The sequence below is a fragment of the Periophthalmus magnuspinnatus genome, chromosome 21, assembly GCF_009829125.3.
Source record: "Periophthalmus magnuspinnatus isolate fPerMag1 chromosome 21, fPerMag1.2.pri, whole genome shotgun sequence".
NCBI classification, from domain to species: Eukaryota; Metazoa; Chordata; class Actinopteri; order Gobiiformes; family Gobiidae; genus Periophthalmus; species Periophthalmus magnuspinnatus.
This window is the reverse complement of record NC_047146.1, coordinates 23,583,558-23,611,442: the sequence shown is the minus strand read 5'-3', so window position 1 is coordinate 23,611,442 and position 27,885 is coordinate 23,583,558. Positions and strand designations below refer to the sequence as shown.

Below are 27,885 nucleotides of genomic sequence, written 5' to 3'. Positions count from 1 at the left end.
TGGCTGCAGGTGCTGGGGTTTAGGTAGTGAGGATTCAGATCAGAGAGAGGTATTTTTGGTTTAAACCAACTGGATTTCAGTATTGAACCTGGCAACCCAAACAAGCGACTCATGTGAGGCTCATTCTGCTTTCTGATTGGATAATAACATAAACAACTTGGCAAGCATGTATTTTTTGGGAATTAAGAATAAAGCAAAATTGCAGCTGTTAATGCTGGATTTGAACATATCTATCTCATACGTACCTCTGGGAAAACTGTTGAGTAATTTGAATTAAATTTAAACTCAAAATCTCACATACTGTCCCTTTAATGATCTTGTTCTTGTATTATCTTGCCTGAATCCTCCTAAAGCTAGAAGGAGCTATAGTTGTGTTTAGTTTCAGATGAGGCATTGGTAATCGGAGCTCGGTGACCTGTAAAAGACGCTCGGTGATAGAAAGGCCTCCCCTGAGACATGTCACAGGTGGATATAGAGTATCAGCTATGTGGAGGTTTAGCTGCTCAGCGTTTTGGACTGAGCTCCGCAGTGATACCTGAGCTTAGTGAAAGGACACTGATTCTGCTCACTTTCTAAGGACACAATACTGAATATATATATATATATATATATATATATATATATATATATATATATATATATATATATATATATATATATATATATATATATATATATACATATATTTACACACATATTCATACACCAGTGTACACAAACACTAAGGGCAAAGTGGGTTAAGTGTGTTGCCCAAGAATACAACAACAGCATTTAGGTGTGGGAGTTGCCACCAACGTGTGGGTCTGTGGATCTGACCGCTCAACCAATGATGTCTATGTCGAGAGCGGGATTTGTACCTATTTTTGTTTAATTACCTTAATAGCCTTTTAAGTCAGCCGCCTCCTGGCTATGATCATTTATTGTTGTCTCTACCCTTTCTCGACATTTTACAATGTATCTCTTTAGGTTTAGGTAGTGAGGATTCAGATCAGAGAGAGGCATTTTAGATTTAAACCAACTGGATTTCAGTATTGAACCTGCCAACCCAAATAAGTGACTCATATGAGGCTCACTTTGCTTTCTACCCTTTTATATTACAGTATATATGTCCTGCCCATAGAACCGTTTAGGCCAGATATTTTGCAGAGAATTAAGTGTAGTAGAGACTTAATCCCCCTACCTGATATGGAATAACCCAACATTGTGAACATATGAAGACTTTCAGGTTGTTGTCATATGGATAATAGTGTACTACTCTGCTAGTTTACCAGATCTAGTTAAAGCATTTTTCTGTTTGTTTCTTTTTTTTAATAGAGATTTAAATTATCCTTTTCTGTCCTAAAGGGGTTTCAAGTATCTCTCCACAAGACAAAAGGAGTTCACAGAGTTTATTTATGATGTGAAGAAACACACTTCTATGTGACACTCTGTCTAGTCTGCACCTCCTTTAATTTCTTGACTTTCCAAATTCATCACCATCTGATTTTGTCACACATACGTTCTGTTCTTTCACACAAACCTTAGCACTAACATGTTTCCTATTTGAGAATTCACCTTTAGGAGGTGCCACAACCAGACGCAGTATGAACCTGCTTCTTCGGTTCACCCATATTGATTATCTTATGTGAAAAAAAAAAAAAAAAAAAAAAAACGCTTTTCCATACTGTCTTCATTCTGTGTATAGGCTTAGACCTGTCTCTCCGGTGAGCCCGTAGAACCATCTGTCTTGGGCTCTCTTTGGTGCAGATGAAGCAACATGACAAGGGCACGGGAGCCAATCCATTTCCACCTTGTCATCTGCCGGCGTTTGGACCTGCCACCATAGTATTCCATCTCGATTAGGGCTGGCCTGCCGCGAACACACTTCACTACACTGTAAAAACCATTCGGAATACGTCATCTTTTTTACCATTTGATTTTTTTTTTCTTCTATTATTATTATCTGTTTGAACCCGTGCAGGTTTGTTCAGTTAGTTGATTTAGTCCGTAATCCTTCAGTCATCCAGGTAGGTTCCATAACAAAAGAAAGTTCATTTTTGTATATGTTTTTAAGTGTCTTGCTCAAGGACAAAACAACAGTATTGATCTGTGGGAGTGGGGATCACACTGCCAACCTGTGGGTCAGTGGAACAACCAATAATATATATGTCGAGAGCAGGATTCAAACCTATTTTTGTCTATTATTAGGCCTTTTTGTAAATTGTGTTTTTTGTGTTTATTTTGTAAATGTAGAAAAAAGTCCTTCCATAGACAGTGAATTTTGTCTTGAAATAAATAAAAATACATTGAAATAAGTCCAAAAAATCTATCTTGCATACAAAACAAAACTCAACTAGTCAAAATTATTCAAATATCCAAATAATAAAATAAAAAAAAATTCTATATTCAAGTGATTTTACCTCATGTAGACCTACCAATTTTGCAACGTATATGCGTGTTGTGGGCTAAGAAACACAAGCACCGCCTAAGTATTGACACATGAGGGGGATTTGAGCAACAGGGCCGACTGAGACTCTACAATGACAATTACGTTTTCCGGGAAATTGGAGGTGACAGCTAGTGGCAGCCAATCTCAGATCTGGCATTTGTGATAATGGTACAAGTCACTTTGTATGGATTTTATATGTGCCGGGTCCGTGCATATGTGTCAATAGCATCCGCATGTGATATGACTGATAGCGTTATGTTGTTGGAATACACAAGTTGACCTTTGCCATCTCAATCTTCAACCGATCCAAAATGGCGTTGGTGAGGTTGGAACATCTGCTCTCATCCATGATTTTATTACCTCAATACAAGCTTTTTTTTTTACGTCAATAAAGGCAAAGCAGTGGAATCTCCATGGAGACAATCGGGTGGCAGATCCACACCAGAAATGTGTCATAGTGCACCTCTTAAAAAATCATAAAATTAATGGTTAAAGGTCTTGTCCACTATGTCTTTCCTGTAACTGCGTAAAATCTGTTTTGTCTCAGTGCAGATAAATTGTAAAGGCAACTCTTAGGGTCAAAATGAAGTGCACCGATAGATGTTGTTAGCATTACCTTGCCTCTAAAATGCAAAAAGTGCTTAAAAAGTGCTTAGGATGCTCGGAATGCTTAAGGTAAATTTGTGAAAAATCTGAACTGTTGCAAATGTGGCATTACAGAAGTGGAATAAAGTAAATCTAAGTAAATATATAATGGAAATAAACCAGCAATGCCACCAGGTTTAACCCGATAAATAAATGAACTAAACAACTAAACTAAAGTAAAGTAAAAGTCACACAGGTTTAGGCAAGTTACATTTATTTTAAATTGCATAAAGCTTGAGTTAGGACTTCTGATTCTTATTATTCCATTCCAAATATAAAAGAACAGATACAGTATAATTGCATTCAGTTACACTCATCTAGTTTTATATTAGGGCAGGAAGGAACAAAGAGGTGAAGACAGCACGACGCACTGCAGGGTGTTGCTGACTCAAACCCCAGAACCTGTGAAAGTGACATTAATCCACAGCTACTTCAGGTATTCCATTCTCATACTAACAATTTAAAGTTACCTCTTCAAAACTCAGCCAGGCCTTGAAGCACACGGACCAAACATCCCTACAAACAGGGAGTATGCCATCTGCCACAGCAAAGGGTTATGCTACATCTCTGGACAAAATTTAAAACAAATAAATTACAGAGGTTCACCTAAATGGTAGAATGCATTGCTTAAATCAACTGTCTTACCTTTTTTGCGCCACTGCCACCTGCTGCTTACTCCACAAAGTCCATCCCACTGCAGAAACTATTTCAAATGAACTAGTTCTGTTTTTCTTTCTTTCTTTTTTTTTTTTTTGTAAAGAGCAAACATCAGGTTTAATAGTCTAACATATTTATACCACAAGTTTGCCTCTTTCTCCGTAAATGTGAGCTCTATAGGGATGATGAGGTAAAACATATAAGAAAAAATTAGTAAATTGCTGAGTAGGCTACAATAAAGTGCATTAATAATGTAACAACTTAATGAATATTGTTTCCATAAAGGTCAGACATGATTTTGAACACTTTTTCCCATTTGAATTATCCCCAATAATCCACTGAATAACTAATATTTGCTTAAGTCATTTTGATAAACCCTATAGAAGCACACACAGCAGTAGGTCGTATAAATGTTAAACCTGCCTCTAGAGGGCGTTTGTCCTGACTCCTCCTGTTTGCTCTGCTCTTCATCTGTAAACACCATCAGACAGGATCTCACTGGTTTTGCCTGTTTAAACAAAACTGCACTTTTACTAACAGGACAAAAGTGTTCCCTTTGAAATGAACCTTTGTTCCATGTAACTTTGAACCATGTATATGAATTTTAAGGGAGTACAGACAAGTATAAACCAGTATGTGATAGTGTTAGCAACATTTACAACTTACACAATATAATGCGCTCACAAACACATAAAAGGCAATTCTGAAGTTTTAGTAGTTTTTTGTTTTGTTTTGATTGATTGAACAAATTCAGATTATGTTTTCCCTCATTTAAATACCTGCTTGTCTCCATGGCGATATCATTGGTTCCCCTGAAATGTTCCTCACGTATAGCTTTAAACAAGTCAGGTCTGCGGAAAGAGAACCCCAATACAATACAATACAAATAGATGTTTCACAATTAAAACACGTGTATAAAGGCAGGATGTAAGATATGTTTAATGCCATACTGTGAAACATTCCGGGCGAAGCAATAACATCAAGCAGGTGGTCGGCATTCAGCAGAAAAGTTATATACAGTAGTGCGGAACAGATGCCATTCTTATTGGCTCATCACCCCCTTCAAACTTTGATGTATGCACTCCCTTATTCCCTCAAGTCAAAATGTATAATGTGTTTTATTGTTTGTATTGTCTCTAATACACAGACTGTATAAAGAAGTTGACTAAGTGATTGTGACGTCATCCATAGCGTTCGGCTCCAGTCAAATGAAGCTCATCGAGGCTAGCGGTTATAGGGGCCAATTTGGAGCAGAGTCGGAGCCGAATTTGGAGATCCGAGTCAATGGAGCCAAGAAAGTGCTCATTTTCCTATTTGGAACGTGGCAGCTAGCGGGTTAGCTTTGTCTATTTATATATACAGTCTATGCTCTATGGAAAAAGTTACATAGTGCACCCTTAATACAAAAATTACATCTGTTGGTTAAGTGCCGTCAATAATCAACCATCAAGTGAACACAAGATCTTTTGTGAAACTCTGTGGGTAATATAATTTCAATTTAATCTCCTCATAAGTCTTTTTGTGCAAACTGAATATCATTTCTTTCATTCCATTATTTTCGAAGGCAAGAGGGCGGACATTTTCTCTGACTAGTAAAAGTAAAGCTATTAATAAAGATAAAACAAAAATCTAACATGAATCAACACATGGCCTGTAATTGTCTTAGGGGCTTTTAAAGTAGCATTTATCATCCTTTGTGTGTCTTTGATTATAGAGATGTTCAGCCATGTTACCCTATCATTACCCAGCCACTAATCACACTCGCTAATGACAATTCTGCTCGCATACACGCTCCGGCTGCATAAAAATGAACTGAAAATCTTACCTGCAGCTCTTTTTTAGATTTGTCTTTCTGTAAGTTGTATTTTTGCACAGTGAAAAGTAAACTTGTGTATCATCTCTAAAGCTCAAAACGCTCTGTTAACAGCTGCCTTTTACCTTTAGTTCACTGCAGACGGGCAAATCCAGGGTTGAAAGCGTCTAAATGATTCTAATGAAGGTGTATGGAGTTTAAAAACACAGTGTGGTACAAGGAGGAACAGTGTTTTCAGTTTGAGACAAGAACACAGCCTCTTTTTGATGAGAAAACAACATTATAACATTAGATCAGAAAATAGTGCAACATGGGCTTATTCATAATATTTAGATTATACTCTTGCCACCAGTGTTGTTACATTGCAAAATGCTTTTAATATTGTTCAGCACACCTTTTTACAATTAGACCTGTCTTTAAATGCAGACAAGACCAAAGTAATGCAAGTCACAAAGACAAAGAGTAATTCCCAGAACATTCCTCCTGTTGTTACTCTTCAAAGGACAAAAATAGAAGAAGTTAAATCATTTAAATACTTAGGTATTTTAACTGATGATAGTCTTTCTTTTAAAGCACACGTTGAACAACTGATTAAAAAGCTAAGACTGAAAATTGGCTTTTATTTTAGGAACAAGTTAAGAAGAGACTTGTTGCAGCAATGTTTTAACCCATTCTAGATTGTGGAGATGTTATTTATATGAATGCCCCAACCCAAGCACTAAAATTGCTGGACTTCGTTTACCATGCGTCTCTGCGATTTATCACAAACTGTAACACTCGGACACACCACTGTGAACTGTACACATGTGTTGGTTGGGCAGCACTGGACACTCGCAGGTTAAGTCACTGGTACATGCTCATTTATAAAGGGATTATGGGTCTGCTCCCTCCATATCTCAGCATGTATATTTAACATAAAACAGATGGACATTATGCTCTGCGATCACAAAACTGCAGCTTCTTTCTGTCCCAAGTGTCCGCACAGAGACTGGTAAAGAGGCATTTCAATATTCTGCGCCTTCAACATGGAATAATTTTGCAAAAAGTCTTTAAATTACAAGAACTGACTTCAATAGTTCAATTTTAATCTATGTTGAAAGGTTTGGAAATTAAGTCTATGATTTGTAATTGCTTTTAAGAATCCATTTAATGATGTGTTGAAATGTGTGTGTAATGTAATGTAACTGTGCTGCTTTCTTGGCCAGGGCTCCCTTGAAAAAGAGATTAGTATATATTAGTCATATCCATAACTGCTTAAAATTGCCAGCAACTTTCATTATCATAATATTATCGTTAATCACAATTGTTTTGGACATGATGATTGTGACACCATATTTCAATACTGTCCCATGTCTGGTGTATGATTGAGACTGCAATAGCTGGAGGATGTTATGACAGTATGATGGCACTAGGGGGTGAAATGACCCATGTTTTAGTACTGTAAAGCAGTTCCACTCTGGTGCTGGTGAGCTGTGGTCCCAGGGAAGACACCGGGCTGCTGCGTAAACCAGTTTAAATGTCATATTCAGGTGACTGCTTCTACAGTAACATCTCAATATAAACCTGAAAATACAGAAGTCCATTGGTGCAAGAGAGGGTGCCTTTTCTGACAATGTAAAAAAGACTGTTAAAGGCTTACTGTGTAACTTTTTAGGACAACTGCTTGGGTTCATGAGATGTAATTGCTTTGCCTCATGTTCGACAGTATGGCATTAAACTTATATTAGCAATAGTCAAGTCAAATGTATATATATATATATATATATATATATATATATATATATATATATATATATATAAAGCACATTTAAAAACAACCACAGCTGCCCAAAGTGCTGTACAAAGGCAGTATAAAGTGCAATCTTATTAAATAAAACATGCAAAAATACAATAAAACAATACAATAAAATTGTCCCGTTCATTTTGGGTTAAAAGCCACTGCAAACAAATGAGTTTTCACCAAAGATTTTCAAATATTTAAAGATTTGGCTTTTCTAATACCTAGAAAAAGATTGTTCCAGAGTTTGGGACCAGCTACAGCAAAAGCCCAGTCCTCTCTAGTTCTTAGCCGGGACCTTGGAACATCCAAAATCATCTGGGAGCATGGACAGAAAGAACCTCACAGAGAGAGGGAGGGGCCAACCCATAGAGACATTTAAAAAACATCAACAGAATCTTGACGTCAATCCTGAAGCTGACAGGGAGCCAGTGCAGAGAGGTCAGCACAGGAGAAATGTGCTCATATTTCCTGGTGCCCGTGATCATGTACACTGCAGCATTTAGTCTAACTGTAAACAGTGGATGGATCCTGGTTCAGCCCACAGTACACAGAGCTACAGTAGTATAATCTGCAGGTGATGAAGGCATGAACAACACGCTCCAGATCAGTGCGAGGCAGGTATGGCTTCACCTTACTTAGCAAACGTAGATGGTAAAAGCATCAAAACAACACCAAGATTTCTGGCAGACTGATGGCAGTAGCAACTCAAAGACCCCAGAGAAGTTTTGGCATCAAATACATCCCCCAAATGCCACAATTTCTGTTTTTGATTCGTGAAGCTTTAAACAGTTTAGAGCCACCAAGTTTTTTACATCCTGAAAGCAAATTAAGAAGGTTTGGGTGCTATCTTTGCGGGGTTTAAAGGGCGGGTAAACTTGCACATTTTGAGCAAAACAATGAAAAGGAACAGAAACAAGCAGCTCGCACCAATACGCCAAGTTACAGGTCAGATACCACTCCATAGTCATAGAGAATACAACAGAGATGCGATGCTGGTATCAAGATTTGAACTGCTCGTCATTTGGTTTATGGGCTAAGAGTCATCTAGATCTTTACATACTAAAATGCACAACCTTTTTGTTCTTAGGTTCTGATTTACTTCATTAACTACAGTAAAACAGCATGCTAAATGTATTCTTCGAAGTTGAACACAGCAAATATGATGGCATGGGCAGAATAATTTTGTTAATATTAGAGGTCCTATACCTGATATCTGTGGACTTGAGCTCATTAGCATGCTAGTTGTTAGTTTTTGCATCACGGTATTGGTTTATGAGAGTGGTAAAAAGCACTTATAGCTCACACGAATCATTAGGTAAGGTTAATGAGGAATAGCTTTGTACCACTGCAAACAGTTTCAAATGACCTAGTTCTGTTTTACACGTTTTTAAGACACACAAAATCTGGTTCAGCACTTTTACTGTAATGTACTGTGTCAAATGCGATATTCCTCTTCTCAGTAGCAGTTTGTGTACACAGGCGCAGTGGGAGATGTGAGGGAGGATGCGTCCCTAACCTCATGCAGAGGCAGAGATTTGGAGGGCAAAAACTTTCACTAATTATTATTATGAAACGTTATATTGTTATCAAGGAAAGGAGCTCGCAAAGGTTACCCCTGTTGGATGGTGACAGGCCTGCGCTGCTGACCTGTAAATTAAAACATAATATAATTCGCCTATAGGCTCTAGATATGACTGTTCCCAATGGAGGTGTTAATATGAGATGATTGTAGCGGTCAAGGCCACAGCTCTGCAGTATGAGTCTGGGTGATTGTCTTAATGACCATGGATGACCTCATTATCCTTGGCTCTCTGACCAGATTCCTCCTCTCCTCATTTATCTCTTCGTGTTCAGCTCTTAGGGCTGTACTGTGGCCCATATATGAAGCTCACTGGACTGGAGCGCTAGTGTAATGAACGATCATGTTGGTACACAATGTTAATGAGGATATGAAGTATAAGGGAGAGTTCATATCTAAAGGGCAAATACGGAGTCCATGTTACTTTTGTTTAAATATTTTGTTGAGTTTGTTAGTATGTACGCTGATGGATATGGACTAGATAAGAGGTTATTGAATTAGATGTGTCAAATGTATCTGAAAAATACTAAAACTTTTTAAAATACACTATAAATGAGAACTCATATTGACAAGTTATTATTATTATTATTATTATTATTATTATTATTATTATTATTATTATTATTATTATTATTATTATTATTATTATTTATTTTATTTATTTTATTTAATACTTATATTGCTGGGTTTCAGATGACATCACCACATTCTACAGGCCAATAATATTTTATACAGATCGGGGCTAGCATGAATATTGTTAAAATTCAGATTTTTGTCGTAATACTGTACAGCGAGTTACCTTTTGGATATTTCGTGGCAATGAAATTAATAGGAAACTTCCAATTGTTACGGACAATAGTGAAATAAAAATACCAGGATCAAGTAGAGCGGGTTTATACACTGCCTGGCCCAAAGACAAGTCATCACCAAAAAAAAAAAAAAAAAAGGTCACACGCTAATATTTCGTTGGACCGCCTTTAGCTTTGATTACAGCACACATTCACTGTGGCATTGTTTCAATAAGGTTCTGCAATGTCACAAGATTTATTTCCAACCAGTGTTGCATTCATTTTCCACCAAGATCTTGCATTGATGATGGTCGAGTCTGATCGCTGCACAAAACCTTCTCCAGCACATCCCAAAGATTCTCAATGGGGTTAATTTCTGGACTCTGTGGTGGCCAATCCATGTGAGAAAATTATGTCTCATGCTCCCTGAACCACTCTCACAATTTGAGCCTGATGAATCCTGGCATTGTCATCTTGGAATATACCCGTGCCATCAGGGAAGAAAATAAACACTGATGGAATAACCTGGTCATTCAGTATATTCAGGTGTCAGCTGACCTCATTCTTTGAGCACAGACTGTTGCTGAACCTAGACCTGACCAAATGCAGCAACCACAACATATCTCCTTAGTTAAATCGAAGTGGCAACTTTTTTTTGACCAGACAGTGTATGAACATTTTAAGACCAAAATGACGAGCCTGACAGCAGCTGTTACAGAGAGAGGGGCGATAGTTTTCTAATATAAAGTGAATTGGAGCCAGAGTTGATGGAGCCAGAAGCGCACCCATGATTACTTCCTATTTGGGTTTGCTATGTCCATTTATATTTACAATCTATGGACCTGACACATCAGTTGGTTATCACTCAGGTAGAACCAATTTGATTTTAATTCCATATTCTTTCCACAAAGTACATAAAAAAGTTGGATCAGTACCAATGTTGAAAAAGTAAATTGATAATGATAATGTTTGTGACCAAATGCTTTCAAAAGTAAACTGTATAGTATGTTCTATTTTCCAGGAATACATGTTGTCTTTGTCAGTGTCTCATTTCTCGAACGGTGTACACACAGTATGAAGTTTGCAGTATCGCCACGTCAAAGTTCGTCTCATTGTTCACTTTGCTGTATCAGTTTCTGCCTCCTCCCATTGCCTGAGTCACTCACTTTTAAATGAACTATTTCAATCTGAAGTTGGTTTTGTGGTTGGTCTCATTCTGTTTGCTGCATCTCTTGAGTCAACAATCAAACATATCAAAACAATACGTCCTGACATCACTTATATTACATAAGTACCCAGAGAGTTCCTCACCATATGAAGTGAGTCAGATATACCTTACTTCTACCACATACCTTCAAGTTATATTTACAGGGCCCTTATAGATATCTGTTCACTAGAAATACAATCCTTTTGTTTCCAAGTCCAGTTAGCATTTTATAGTGTAACAGATCTGATCTGATACTTGTTTAAAAGTAAATGAGTGACAGTTTGTGGGAAGCTCACTCCGGCCCTCTCCTCGGGGAGTATGTCCAGGAAGTAATTAAGTGTCAATCTCCACAAGTATGTTTACTTCTTACTCCTTTGAAACATCTGAGCACTTTTTTTTTTTTTTTCAACGTTTGCATGTGCATTACATTAGCACACACATATTCGTTGTAACTTTATGTCTTCAGTAAAACAATCTGTCAGTCATGTGTTACTACACATGACTGACAGATTGCCCATAGAACAAACCGTGAAGCTACGTCTGGATCCAAGTTGTATTTAAAGGTGGAGTACTCAACATTTTGTGTTTTCTCCCAATATGTCAAAAGTAGTGATGGGACTTTTGGCTCTTTTATAGGTTCCGAATCTTTTGGATCCGTTTCTTTCAAAGAGCAGTTCAAAAGACTGGCTCCTTTACTATTTGTTTATACAACAGAAGCCAATGTGAACGCTCATTTAGCTAATCACAGGGAGAAACAATCAAAGCTCAGATGTGTTTAAAAAGGTTCAAACAGAGAGTGGGAGTGTGTTTACCCTTTGATATTATTCATAATCTAAATAAAACAGCAACAGTAATAATAATGATTATAAAAGGCTACTACTACTACTACTACTACTAATAATAATAATAATAATAACTATAATAACAACAACAACAACAACAACAATAATAATAATAATAATAATAATAATAATAATAATAATAATAATAATAATAATAATAATAATAATAATAATAATAATAATAATAATAATAATAATAATAATAATAATAATAATTTAAACACTAACAGTTAATATGATGCCAAATATGTTTTTTTGTTTGTTTGTTTTTTTGTGCACAAAGCTCTCTCTCGTGTCGCCTGCTCTACTGCTGTGCTGATTCTTGTGATGGTTCAGCGTAAATCAGTATAAAAAATGCATATAAACTAGAAAGATCCAACCGTTCACTGTAAGGAGCCAATTCGTTCATGAAAATCACACATCACTAGTCAAAAGTCCATAAATCGTCATGTTAAACTGGGTTCATTAGCAGTGCATGTTGGTGTTAGCATTCCGGTCACATTGTATTCTTCATTACCATTGCTGCTAGGCGTCATGCGAACACCAAATCCAAGTAGGGGAAGCCAATAGATGCACGGTAATGCTTAAAATGATTTATGTTCTAAAATGCAATTTTAAAAAATACATGTTTAACACACAAACCCTGCATATTTAGGCTGTGTTCTTCTCTCAGAAAGAAAACACTCTGTTCCACCTTGTGGAGGGCGACAGTAGCTCAGTTGGTAGAGTGGTTGTCCACTGCTCCGAAGGTTGGTGGTCTTGGGCAAGACACTTAACCCACCTTGCCCTCAGTGTCTGTGTGTGTGAATGGGTGAGTGGTTCCTTGTTGTAAAGTGCTTTGAGCACCTTGAAGGTGGAAAAGTGCTATAGAAAAATGTGACCATTTGTGATGTCATGTGGTAATACAGGTAAGTGCTCCAGTATGTTTTTAAACTCCACACACCTTCACTAGAATCATTTGGATAATTTCAGCTTTAGAATTGCCAAACTCCTCAGAACAAAAGGTAAAAGGTAGCTGTCAACTTGAAATGTACCACGTCGTGAGATCACAAGGTGGAACAGAGCATTCTGACATGTGTGAATGAAACAAAACACAACTCCAGGTAAGTTTTTTGAGGAGCAGCAGCAGTGTAACATAGAACACTCACAAGGGTCAATTTTGCATAATATAGGACCTTTAAATTTTGAGTGCTTTGTAGATCTATGGGCACCTCTCAGTGACCCCTTAACACTGTTGTTGCATTTATAAGTTTTAACCTCCAGTTTCCGGGACAGACCTGTCAGAAAATCCTTTTCAAAGTTTCTGTGACGCAGAGTGAACTCTTGTCCCCTCTGCTCTCCTCTCATCTATTCTCTCTCCTCTCATCCTATTCCTCTATTCTCTCTCTTTCCTCTCACTCCCCCCTCTTTCTATCTATCACTCCTCTTTCTCTCTCTCCCTCTGATGTACTTCAAACAGCCTCTCTCTGTTTAGAAGCACCTCCTGCATCTGTAGAACACTCAAAATATGTCAAAATTCTCTCTATGGAGTTACAATATACTGCAAGAGGGTTGTAAGGGAGCTAACAAGGGTTGATATACCCAAATGCAAGTACTTAAGAGTAATATTACTGTAGAACTATGAAGGAGGAATACAACAATACAAAGTAGTACATCTGTTTCTGCTGTTACTGCTACTACTACTTGCCACAAAACCTCTTATGCTCTATAGAATAACACTACACCCCCAAGTCACTCTTTGCCATACAACGAGATGCTTAAAAATCTCCTTTTGAAAGTATTTCCTTGATATAAATGTACTTAAGTAAATGTAAAAAAAAAAAAATATATATATATATATATATATATATATATATATATATATATATATATATATATATATATATATATATATATATATATATATATATATATATATATATATATATATATATATATATATATATATATATATATATATATATATATATATATATGACAGAAACGGGTATGACAAGACTCATATTTTATTATTTTGAATGCTCTTCTCACTAAAATCTGTGCTTTCCAACCCATTTCACATCAGAATTGCGATTCCATTTGACACCATAACCACACTGTGTATTGTTTGGGTCCAGCAGTGAACACAATGGCTCTGCTCTTTAGTACAAGAAGACACAGCCCCAGGGGGATACTGCCGGGTGGGCCCTCCCTGCTTCACTCCCAGAACGTCACTTCTCATTTCTTTACATAAGCAAACGTACAGTTCTGATTGGCTGGACTCCAAAGGGAATGGGAGGGGCTAAAGTCTATCCCGACTGGAGTTTCTCAGAAGTTTTCCCTGAGTGGGTGAAAGTAAGTGTTGTAGAAAACAGGTGGTGACATAATGGCTATAGAAGAAGTAATGATGAGAATTAAACTAGTGGGAGTGCATTAGGAGAATGGAGTAGTTCGAGGAGATAGATTGAACGTGATGCTGGCAACATAAGGTAAGAGCTACAATCTTTTAAGAAAGTTGTTAGAAGTATAAATGTGCCAGTGGAGTTGTAGAAGTAGTTGCAGTAGTAACAGTATTAGACAGGGGATAGTAGAAGTAGTACTTTTCATTTGCTCCGATGAGGTCTCTGCTATTGTTATTTTACAGGATTTTAATGAGTTGTCTTTGAATAATATACTTCCAAGAGCAATAGAAATACAGTAGTAAATAGTAGTTTGTCATTATTACGAGTAATATGTGAGGTGAAGTATCTTAGCTAACTAGATTTTCATCAGAGTACTCCGAAGTATTCCCTCCTTACCCATACGGACTGTATGTGTGTGACCTGTGATAACAATGACATTTATTTGCTCTGTTTGCACCTGCATACAATGACTCAGGGTCAACACCTCACATATCACACACACATCAGGTGGAGCATGTCTCTATACTGTAGTGCAAATATTTTTACTTCAAAATGATTGTGTACTATTTCAAATCCAGAACTGCTATTTCTAGTTTAAGTTTCACCTGTATGAGGATGTGTGATACTAGTCCTTACTAATAATTGTTACTAAATCTATTGCGAGACACTAGACCAATTCTCTACTACTGGTCTTGCTGCGTATTTTACCATTGAGATAAAAACTTAATTACACATACATAACACATAGATAACATACATTTGGTAAGCAGATAGAACCACATAAGAACACAAAGTTATTTAGTTGGTATGTTTGGTCAACTGGCATAATCATCAATGTAGCAGTTGTATAAAGTGAACTAAATGTTTTGGAGCACAGACACTGCTCAGCCTTTGAATAAAGTGTCCCAGAACCTTCATGAGTACCCACCCCCCCTTCTCTGTCCTCTCTCATTCTTCTGGGTTTTTAGGCTAAACTCCAGTGCGTCTTAATCCTTTCAGCAATGCTTTTAATCGGCTCTTGTGGGTCAGCCAGGTAGAAACTGGCTCAAAGCTGTTACTAGCAACAATATAACCATTACAGCTTCCTCTTATGTGCAGCATTTTGAGGCCTTTTTCCCAGTTAAAACATAGAATATGTTATTTTGGATTGTTAATCGCTATGCCAATGGTTTGAATTTTTAATCCTTCTAAAACCTATGAATACCAAGTGTAGTTTTCCTCCCACACACCTCTGAACAAAATGAAGAAATTTCCTGTTTTAAATCAACACAGGATTGAGATCAGCTCTGGTTTGAAAGGCCTCAGCTCTCAGCAGAGGAGCTACATTTTCCTCCCACAAAACAGTGAGAGCGTCACCAAGATTAGAAGTATGTCACAATCTGATTTAGGTTTGGTTAGACTCAAATTCTCACTATTTTCCTGTCATAGAAAACGTGAATATATTTCTAAACTCTCCCAAGAGTTCAACATGGTATGTCATGTTTTGTTTTGTTTTTTTTAGTAAGGAATCTTTTGAAAAATGTATGAAGGACAACTGTGTGGAGGCAGCAGTGCTAATATTAACGTACTAGTACAGTTAGAGTTTGTATGGTAGTAACACTGGTACAAGCAACAGTTACTAGTATCATCATTCGTACTTCTGGGAGTTACATTTGGTCAGCTCTAAATTGGTTGTACAAATAGCAGTTGTATACTTGCAGAGCTATGTTCATACTCGATTAATTAAATTCATTGTCACACATTATTCCCTTATGTAACATTTGGTCAGGCCAGTTAATGCCCATATGTGGGTCACATTGCCATGGATTTATGCTCACATAAGGGCTGTAGCCTCATTTACACACCTAAATGCACATATCTTTATAAAGTACCGGGTAGTAAACTTGGAGGCATGTGCCCAATGATACAACAGCAGATTTGCACTGGTCTGAACCTTGAATCTCCTTCTGTTCCCTAGATGGAAATTTTCTTAACTTCTCCGTTTGCTTGTTGTTAGGGCTGCACACTTTATCGCAGTTCTATCAAACCACAAAAGCTGCAATTAATTAGCTAACGTCCTTGGTTTTATTCTGCCTATTCTGTCGTTTTATACAAAAGTATTGTTGTACCTGTAGTTTAGATCTCTACATATATTGTATGTTCTGTAATGCATGGGATTTAGTTCATGAATCTATCTTCTATCAAATGTTTCTGCTCCTCAAACTATTTCCAAGTCTTACTTTTTAAACATATATCACAAATATAATCACAATCTCATCAGAAAAAACACAATTTGTTTTTGTTTGGTTTTATTTTGAAAAACTTGCAGTCTTTCTTCTTCTTCACATTTCTGAAGCTGTGTATCTATTTTAATATATTTTTGAATACAACAGTGTTTTTCCTTTATTTGTGCTGAGTCTGTGGCTGTAGAAAGCAGCCCTGCCGGGTTCCCATGGGAGAGGAGTGGAGTGGGTTGACTGATGTGGCAGATAAACTTTGGGCCTGTTTACCTTGTGTTGCTGTGGAGTTAAAAATATGTATGAGAGCTCAGCAGAGTGCGCTCGGCCTCATCACTTATGCTCATATCACGGATCGAAGATGGATTCTCAGGCTGCACTGTGTCCTTAGGAAAACATGCATCTGGATCCTGTATCAGCTGTCTTCTGTGGAGATAAGGAGTGGGCAGTGTCAAGTCTCCCACTTTGAAAGAACAATTCTTGCAAAGAAAAGCTATAGCTAACAGCGGTAGTGTCAGTATTTATAGAATCACAGTATATGGTATAAAACTTACATTCTTCTCATATTTATCATTAAAAATAATAGGGTAAACAAAAGAAAAAACATGTGTCACTGAGTCTCAGAGATAAGAACAGGGTAATCTGTGCTTATCTTGGAGTGATGCATTTCAGGAATGCCTTTGATAGGGATCAGTGACTGAACATCTTGTATTACATTGTTTTAGTTTGCCCAAAGTACAACATTTGAAGCCATGAGGAGTTATTTTGTTCACATAATGGAATAAACAAAACTTTTAATTCAAGCTAGGCAAACACTTGTTTAAAGACACTGAAAAGGAAACCCTTTTGGATCTGCCAAATGGGAGATACTCTTCAGTGACCCACTTCTAAGATTGATGTATATGCACAACAATGCAGTCTATTGTCAGAGTTAGCAGGTGCATACTGGGTGAAACCTAATGTTAACCAAATGCTGTTTACTCATCATGACTTTTATGAGTAATTTTGTATTGTTCAGTTCCACCATATGCAATAGATCCAGTTACAGCATGTCTCTTGGTTGTTAATATTAAAAACTCTACCACCGTCACTACCAGCTGTCTGATGTATATAATTCAAAATCTCTCTTCAGGCCTGTCCACTGTGGTCTACTGCGCTGTGTGAGGATGAGGGACCGCCTGGACGAGCTGCGTCAGAGGACTCAGGATGGAGCAGAGGAGGGTGACAGCTCTAACCCGTTCTCAGGGGAGCAGCAGGCTGACGAGGATGCAGCGGTGGTCGGGGTCATCACTCCAGAGGCTGTGGTCTTTGAGGAGGAGCCTGTCATAGACAATCTCCTGTCTGACATCCAGCAGATCAGAGATGACATCACAGCATTGGAAATAGAGGTAAAGTGAATTATAATGTCTAAATTCAGCTTTCAGTTACAATCTAATTTAAATGTAAAATATAGTTTCTTATATAACTTTAAAAGTGTAATATTGGCGGGCAGAACTGGCTCCGTCGGCTCTGCTTCTGTTTGTTGTTAACGATTGCCCACATTGCCATTATGCAATTCAGCTCCATGGTACGCTTTTGGTACAAAGCCAACCCCACGTGTCTCTTCTGCTCCCACCTGTCCTTGTGCTGCAGGTGGACATCTAGACCGCAGCTCTAGCCTTGTGTGGACATGGTGGTAGAGCGGTTTTCTTTGGGCCTGCCGTGAAATATGACGTCAGTCGCAGGCTTGACCCACTCTGACAGCTGACTACTCTTGGAAGAGAGGATGACAGAACTAGAGAACTGCATCTCTTTACTGACACTTAAACCCAGGGCCAGAACCCAGAGTCTTGTGAGCAGCTCCTTGACTCGGTGTTGACTGTGGGAAAATCTATGTCCTTCGTCATCATGAATGAATTAGATGTGACCATAGCTGTTCCCAGTGTAAATTCAGCTCCTGCTGGTGCAGGATGCAGTCAGCCAAACTCTAGCTGTATTTGACATGATGCAGCAGTCAGATTTTCTCTTTAAGACCTTTCACTTACATGGAGGTCTTAAATGCACTCCTCTCCATAGACCCAAAAAAAGTCCATGGGAGCTGATGACTCTGATCCAGAACTTCTATTATTAGATGCCCCATATGTAATTCAACATTTATTACACTTAAAAAAAATGTATTAATTCAAATGGCTGTTATATCAGAATTATGGACAACGACACGTTTTGCCTTCACATAAATATAGGACAACTAAAAATGTCCAATATCTGACCTTGCAAATCAAGTTACAGTTTATTTGAATACATGTTCAATTTTGAAGTCTTACCAATCAGATTTCAGAAAAAGGGTTTAGTGCTGCCATTTCAGCCACAAAAGTTTTAAATGATATTTTCACAGCTCTTGGTGACAAACAAGATTATATAGCACTGTGTATTGATTTAATTAAAGCTTTTGACTAATTAGATCATAAAAAACCCTATCTGCCACACAGAATCTAGGCAATATTAGCTGATGTTTTGTTTTTGTTTTTTTTACTTTAAGCAAAGGACTGCCCCAAGGCTCAATTTTGGGCCTGCTACTTTTTACTTATATTTATTTACTTTACTATATTTATTACTTCCATTGGTTGCAATTTGAGAGAAAGCCTCATACATTTATATGTATATGATTGCGTTTTGCGTGTGCTCTCTCTTCTGAGGCTTCAGTGTTAAAACTGCCTGATCAGAAGGGGGAGGATCACTTTTCTGGTAGAGGGTGCACCACCAACTTCTCACCATGGAAATGATATTTGCCTGGGATCTTCCTGTTATAGAATAGATGAAGTAACCCAAGTGGGGCAGGACAATGTGTGTCTGCTACAGGATAAGCTTATTTACCATCAGTACAGGAGCGAGAGTCTTGCGCGCCAACACATTGTGGTATTGTCCATTCAAGCCTGGCTATGCTTCCAGTGTAGGGACTAGGGAGTGTTATAACCTCTGATGATGTAGACAATTACCAATTTAGCAGTGAATGGATCAGTTTAATGCCATGTAGTGGAACATAAAGTAATTCAATAACTCCATAAATACAAGGTACAAGAACGGTTAGATGCTCCTTTAACAAGGTTGAAAGTATTTCTCTATAGTTTTTTATAACTGCTGTTTTTTGGTTGTTTAATTTTTATTTGACCACCCCATTAGCAGAATTAGTTAAAGCATTTCATCTGTAACAGTGGCTATCCTTATGCCCAGGTGGTTAAGTTCAGCCAGCAGCAGAAGACCCTGGTGGCCACGATGCGTCGCTTCAGTGTGATGAAGAAGGAGAGCAGCATCACGAGGGACATCAAGCTCCAGGCCGAGAGCATCCACAGGAGACTGGACTCTCTCTCCAAACAGGTGCAGCAGACGAGCGAGCTGGAGGGGCCCGGCTCAGTCACTGCCCGCATACAGAAGTCCCAGCATGCAGCACTGTCACGCAAGTTTCACCAGGTCTGGACTGCTTTTTATTCATCTTTTTGGAACAGCTATAGCCCTATGCATGATACATCTACAATTCTTGCAACAAATCAGGAATATTTTGAATTATTTTGTGCTCACTTTCAGGAGAAGTGCACTATTTAAATTCTTATTTGGTTTGCAATACAAAAAAAAATAAAATCAGTTTTGAGTATCCCAACTGGATAATTTTACTGTTTTATAAGGACTTATTGTATATACTTGTTTGTTTTGTTTGCTTTTCTGCTTGTGTTGTACTTTAAACAGGGCACCTACGAAAAAGAGAACCCAAGTGCTCTTAATGGGTTCCCCTGTATAAAGAAAGATGACAAAAAATGAATATATTTACAGTATAGCCAATATATAAACTATAACCAATGTTTTTGAACAGACACTAATGGAATTTGTATCTAAAAAGTCAAACACTGCAATTTCCGAAAAGTTTTTTCAACATTCTATAAACCAAATTATTGCAACAAACAGTACTTTTTCAACCCCAAACCTATAATAAGTAGTACCTCTCCCTACCCTCGTCATCCCCCCTGTCTCCTGTGTGCTTATCTTCAGGTCATGCGTTTGTACAATGAGAATCTGCTGAGTAAGCAGGAGCGCTGCAGACACTTTATTATGCGTCAGCTGGAGGTCTCGGGACGCGATGTGACAGAGGATGAGGTGAATGAGATGGTGGCATCGGGGAAGTGGGAGGTCTTCAACGAGAACCTGCTCAACGACGCTCGCATCACACGCTCACAGCTCTCTGAGATCGAGCAGAGGCATAAGGTCAGTCAGTATACAGTGTACAGGGTTCTAATGTACTCTTGAAAGAATGGTCAGTTATATGTAATTGTGAAGGAAGAGACCAGGTAGAGAGTTGAAAGTAGTTTATCTGATCACATGAATGAAGTTACAGACAACAGGCACATGAGTTATGTTTCAAGGGAGTTTTTCCAGTACTTATAGGCTGGTCCTATAAGGCCTTAACTCATTTTACATACTGTCTGTACAAGGTCATAAATGGATACACCATTAGCTGTTTACAGGAAGGTAGAATACGTCACTAAAAGATGCTGGCAGTCACTGAGTAGATGTATTACAAGGCCTCGTGTCAACCTGAAGATGAAGAGGTGTGTCATGTGACCAAAGTAGCAGGATCCAGCGTAAACATCTTAAAATAAGTATGTGTCACATTCTTACTGAGAAACAAGTTTACCTCAATATCTGTAACACAGTATTCAACACATGATTTAAGAGTAAAACAAATAAAACAAAAAACATGCTTTCAGTTATGTATTTGATTATCGCACATATGAGAAACATATAATTAAAATACATTGTAGCTCCTCCCTTTTAAATTGTAGAACAGAATAGAAATGCCTCCATAAAGAATGATTTTCAATGTACACATATTAACACAAAGAAATAAAACTGAGGAGTGAGAAGAACTCCCCAAACCTGAAACCACCTTCTGAAATTCAACATGATCTTCTAATCACACATCTACTGCATATATTTGGTTTCATTCCTACACTTGGTCCAGAAGTTTGCCATCAAGGAGAAACAATACCTAGAATGCTACCTGCTAAAAATCTGTGATCCAAAGAGTCTACAACACAAAAAATATTAATCTCAGCCTCCCCTCACCAATATCAAGACTAATACATCAACAAAACGAAATCAACAAAAAACTACCATCCAGTTTCTACAAAATCACCTTAAAATCCAATCAGTAAAAAAATATGGCGATATCCTAGGGAAAAATTGTAAAAACACTTCCCAGAACACCTACAATATGTCTAACAATGCAAATCTACACTTCATGCAATGCAAAATGCTGCACAGAAAGCATCTTACTGAACAGAAAACACCCACATGCAGTTCAAATACAAACAAATGCACCCAACTGCAAACAAAATTCCACTGACACCTACATCCATACCCTCCTGTTCTGCTCACCTGTCTTCTAATATCTGGAGACAGGTGACAGAATCTCTCTCTATGCTCATGGACGAATGATTCCCTCATTCACCCTCAATCTTGCTACTAGGAGACACTTTCCATATCAACCTGGACTCATCTGAAAGTGAACTGCTCTTAGTAGCGCTTAGTAGTGGAAATCAAAAAGCGGAATCATCCTCAACCAATGGAAAAATGTATGTTTGTTTTCCAGGAGCTGTTGAGCCTGGAGAACAACATGAAGGAGCTGAGGGACCTGTTCATGGACATATACATGCTGGTGGAGGAACAGGGAGCCTTCATAGACCACATCCAGACCAACGTGGAGAGGACTCAGGACTATGTGGTCGTCACTAATGAAAAATTCAAACTGGCTGCTCGATACAAGAAGAAAAACCCTTTACGCCAACTGTGCTGCTGCTGCTGTCCACCCTGGAGATGCTGTTTATAACACTGTGTGCCATTAGCACTCAAGCTAGAAGTGCTGGATTCAAATAGCATTTATAGACAATCTTGCGGGGCGCTCAAGTGAGAGATGGTGAAGCAGGGCCAGTGGAGCGGAGAAAACAATTAAGTGTAAAGGCCAGATTTGGTATTTGATGCGCTTGTTGGTTCCAGGAGGATGTGTATTGGAGGGGACATTTTTAGTCAGCGCTGTAACAAGGCTGCTTCTTAAAGGGGAGGCCGGCTGTTAGCTGGCGCAGGTCACGAGACAGCGCCACTTCCTCAAGAGCGGATAGGGTAATTTATCACGGATTTATTTTGAATTTATAGCACAGTTACGAACACTTTATCTGCACTTTACAACTTAAAACCACTAATGAGGTATATGATTATAAGCGGGACAAATATAAGTGAAGATGTTGTCGGTTGAATTTAGTTGCATTGTATTTAACTTTTCTATAGGTTTTGGTGACTTTAAGGATTATATTGCTTTGTCTAGAATGTTCTACGGTAGATCTCTCTTACAAATAGAAACCGTGAACAAATAGGTGTGTTAGTTTCAGTGTAGTTAGCTCCTTCCTTCAGACAGAAACAGCGAAATGTCTTCACTCCTACAACTTTTTGTCCTGTTGACAGATTTGAATTTTTCTTTTACTATATTCCACAGTATGGTGTTAAACTTACCTCCATGGGTAAATTCAGGGAACGCCACCAGGCCAAGTTACAAGGTAGATCTGCGGTGAGGCGACCCAGCTGACACTAACAATACATGTTTCTCAAAGTATTCTTTTAGTAATAATAAATTCACTTAATAACGCAACATAGATGCGTTAATGTCATCTGGAACACTCATGGCAAAGCAATTACATCTCCATGGAGACTAGCCAGATGGATCTTTCTTGAAGCTTTTTTTTTGTTTTTCTTTCTGTTTTTCAGTGCCATACATTTCAATCTATAAAGTGCTTTGAAAGTATACAATAAGTAGCATTTGTTCTCGTATCCATGTTATTTTTATAGTTTAAAGAAGACCTACTGTGGTTGCGTCTGCTATATAATTATAATCTATGACACCTGTAGATCATTACGTTATAATTTGCACATTTTAAATTGCTAGATTCATCTAAAACGACTCAATAAAAGAAACCCGCTGACTTCCGTGTTAGGAAACTGCGATGCCCAATGGGAGCTGACGTCAATGGAAAACGTCATCACAGCAAAGAGCCGTGGAGCTGTCAGCCCCTTCTATGGAGAGCTGCAGATCACACTTGTGGGTAGTGGATTTTTTTTTTTTTCATGTGTACCAAAATGACTACGTGACACTGCTGAATCCTACATGTATCATCGATTAAGTACAAAGCCGTGGGCATATGTCAGTGGGGGTGAAAACAGGAGTTGATTGGCAATATGGCGTCTTGAAACAATTATAGCAGGTTTAAAGCTCTGAAAAGGTGATTTTACATAATAGATCTGCTTTAAAAGAAGGAAAAAACAGTTCTAACTATACCACTGTCTTGCATTTGATGACTATATTAATATGCCAATATGAAACTGTGGTATTGTGTGACCAGCAGGCAGTATTGTGTGCATATGTGGGTGGTGTGGGTGACCGATGCCGGTGTCTAATGTCCAGGACAAAACACCAAAGGACAAGGAGTGCCAAAGCCAAACCGGAAAATCATGTCTGCGTCCTATTCCCCCCCGGGAAGAATGTCAACAACTCATATTTCAAATAGAAACACTCCAGGGAAAAGTGTTATTTGTGCAATGTAAGAAGAGGAATTCAATTGGTAATCTAGTAATCTCAAAAGAGATCAAGTAGTTGGTCAATATATTTTATAGAGCAATGAAACAACACATTAAGACATGAATGCAGTTGGATTATTTTACATTAAACACTATAAACTGCTACTTTTTTCCCACACTTTGAACACTGTGGCCTATACAATGGTGGAGCTATTTTATAGATTTTTACTGGTTTATAGCCACCGGGGGGCACTCTCTAGCAGTAAATGCAAAAGTGAGACAGACGTGAGGAAAGATTCTGCACTAAAGAACACTACTTTTGATTTTGAACTGTCATTTTGCACATCATGCACACATCCTCATCATGGAAAACACATGAAGAAATACATATGATGCAGCTTTTAAGTTAAAGGCAATGGACCTGGCCTCAAAGAAGGAAATAGAGCCACTGCACGTAAGTTTGGCATCAAAGAAGGAAATAGAGCCACTGCACCTAAGTTTGGCATCAACGAATCGATGCAATGTCGGAAGCAGCAGAGGGAAGAACTAAGTCAATGTAAAAAAGACGACAAAAGCTTTCAGAGGAAATAAAAGCAGATGGCCTCTGTTTGTGCTGTTTTATTTTCTAAACCTTCAAGTGTGTTCATCCCGTGTTGATGGCGTGTTGGTGACGTACTGCCCATTTTCAGATACAGTTTGAAAAAAGCGTGTCTTAAACTTAAAACTCAAAATAACCTCCTGTACCATTTTTCTGTGTAAATATTGCAACATATTACAATATATTTGTAACTTGCGGCTTATATTCGAGTGCAGCCTATATATGTAAAAAATGTATTTTCTTTTAAAATGTAGCTGGTGCGGTTTATATTCAATGTACAGTATACTCAAATCAAGAGAAATACTACTTAATTAAATACTTATAAAAAAATAAAAATAAAAAAATAAATCTTATAATTCAAAAATTATCAAAGGAACAAGATGAGACTTGACAAGTATTTTTCCACTTCAAATGAGAAAAAAATGTTCTATTGGTACATCTTAGCTCAAGAATTGACAAAATCACTCAAACCTAGTTAACATTTACTCAAATCTAATTAAAAGTCTCATGTTCCAGCGATAGACTTGGCTTAACATCAAGTTTTTTCTAGCCAAAAAAGGGAAAAATGTAGAGTTTCATGAGTTAAAGATGTAACATTTGCACCATGAAATAAAAGTAACATAATGGCGTACACATAAAAATAAGTAGAAGACTTCATAGTGATGGCTGTATGCTGTTTTTTCCATGCATGGGTTTACATTTGGTGTAGTGATATGGCATTTGTGAACGAGTCGGCTCTTTTGAAAGGTTCCGTAACATGAACTGGCACCGGATCTCATTTTCTAAAAGAACCAAATGTTTTTCTTTGTAATTTGCCTGTAATTTTATCCAGATTAACACTGAACCAACACAAGAATCAGCACAGAAGCAGAGCAAGCGCCACGAGTGAGAGCTTTGTGCACAAAATACATATTTGGCATCATAATAACAATTAGATTTTTAATTACTGTTATTGTAGTGCAATATTTGTGTTTAGATTATTAGATTATGCAGAGTTTGAAAGGGTAAACTCACTTCCACTCTCAGTTTGAACCATTTTAAACCCATTTAAACCTCTCTGTGATTACTTTGTAGATAAAATGAGTTTTCCCATTGAATTCTGTCATACAAATAAATAGTAAAAGAGCCAATCTTTCAAACAGCTTTTGAAATGAACAGCTCCAAAAGGTTCGGATCCCATAAAAGAGCCAAAAGTCCCATTTCTAATTTGGTGATTCCTTTTTATTTGAGTCAGTTCAGATAATCTATGATATAACAGAAGCATTGTATATGTCACTGCAGTTACTTTTCTCTATTAACAAGTCCCCTTTTTAAGACCTTTGGAGGAATAGTGGTTGGATGACAGTACATTTAGTGCCCTGATCACATTGAGATGCAGAGCGCGTATTTTCACTCCAATGAAGAGCTGCTGCAAACAGAGGCCTGTCTGAACAGCAACAATGCCATCCAGTGTTCACATGGACTATTGTCTCCTGTGAAACACTGAGGCTCGAGACAGAAGCTGCAGAGCAAAGCCGTGTGTGTGTGTGTGTGCCTTTCATACAGCGCAAAGATGGAGACTCAAAGTATGTGTTTAACTGGTGCTGATTCAGTGATATTATGTGAATACAATATGAATTAAACATATTTTCAGTGTTAATCAACTTAAATGTGCACTATGCAACTTTTCCACCAACTGCTTGTCCCCATGGAGATGTTATTTATTTGCCTGAAAAGTTAAACTGTTCAATCTTGCATTTGGTCAAACTTGGCTTAAGATCAAGTTGTTGTTTTTTTTGTTTTGTTTTTCCAGTAAAACAATTAGGAAATATGTAGAGGAAATATGTAGACTTTTGGAACTTTTCAACACCTCCTTGTCTCCATGGAGATGTTATTTACATGTTCCACAGTGTGACATTAAATTGCTCAGTCTTGAGTTTAGTCAAGTTTGGCTTAACATCAAGTTTTTTTTCCAGTAAAAAAAATGGGAAATATGCTGAGGAAATATGTAGACTTTTGTAACTTTTCCATCACCTGCTTGTCTCCATGGAGATGTTATTTGTGTGCCTAGCATGTTCCACAGTGTTAAATTAAACTCTTCAGTCTTACATTTAGTCAAGTCTGGCTTAAGATGAAGTTTTTACAGTAAAAAAAGGGAAATATGTAAACTTTTGTAAGTTTCCCACTACCTACTTGTCTCCCTGGAGATGTTATGTATGTGCCGCAATGTTCCAATGTGTGACATTACACGGCTCAATCTTACATTTAGTCAAGCCTGGCTTAAAATCAAGTTTTTAAGGAAATATGTACACATTTGTAACTTTTCCTCTACTTATTTGTCTCCATGGAGATGCTATTTATTTTCCTGAATTTATTTGCAGCCTGAAACTGCTCAATCTTTTTTCCAGGCAAAAAATTGTGAAATATGTAGACTTTCATTAGTTAATATTATTTGTAAAAGATATAATATTCTCAAAAACATGTTTTTTCTTTTCTTTTTTTTTTTTTTTGTTTTTTTTTCTTTTTTGCTCTGAGCAGACCACCTTTCCACAGATAATAATAATCACAATATCGACGTATTGTTCAATATATATAATAACTGGAGCAATATATTTTGGGGCTCAATATTTATTGTGGGTTCTTATTTATTTATTTATTTATTTTTGCAATAAGGTAAGATTTGAGCTGAAGGTAGAATAAATAACATGTATGGCTATTTTAGGCTTTTTAGTGATACTTTTCATATAAAGTGAGTTTACTGGGATTTTTCTGCTTTGTGTCAGTTGTGTCATAAAATTGTTTCAATATTATTATTTATTCAAATATTTCTCTGTAGCGATATATCGTGCATCAAAATGTGTTATCGTGACAAGCCTAATTTGACCTGTAACTTGGCTCCACTCGGTTTAATGCCATACTGTGAAACACTCCAGGCAAAGCAATGACATCTCCATTGTCACTCCAGAAGAAAACTCACAGTATACTATTAAGGAAGAATAATGCAAAAGTTTGTTATCATTTCAGTTTTAACACAGTATAGTCAAATGCTAATCATAACACATAACATTGAGCTATGTCCAATTTAAACATTCATCTACAGATAAGTTACCAAATGCTTTCTCCCAGCAGTCCTGAGTATCCAGCTCCAGCCCTGTCTGTCCCACTTTACCGCTGTTTTCACTGCTTGATTCATCATGTTTACAGCCCGCGCTCTGCTTGTTATCCCATATTTCATCGGCAGCCCGGAGCCTCACAGATAGATTTCGTCCTATTCCTGGCTGGATCTGGTTTAACCTTTGACCTCGGGATTATTGCGTTTTTTACAGCAGCATTTCACAGAGAAAGCCTCTTGCTCCCATAAGTCGACCCACGCTGTCTT

General features: G+C 37.6%; 1 protein-coding gene across 1 annotated transcript; it reads left to right on the top strand.

Annotated features, from left to right (window-relative positions):
* The first annotated feature begins 14,061 nt into the window (after positions 1-14,061).
* On the top strand, positions 14,062-25,079 carry stx19 (syntaxin 19). The gene is made up of 5 exons (XM_033987623.2): positions 14,062-14,207; positions 17,469-17,724; positions 19,547-19,783; positions 20,357-20,569; positions 21,957-25,079. Exons 2-5 carry the CDS (start codon positions 17,503-17,505, stop codon positions 22,191-22,193), a joined length of 909 nt encoding a protein of 302 aa, XP_033843514.1. The 5' UTR covers positions 14,062-14,207; positions 17,469-17,502; the 3' UTR covers positions 22,194-25,079.
* Positions 25,080-27,885: the final 2,806 nt, after the last annotated feature.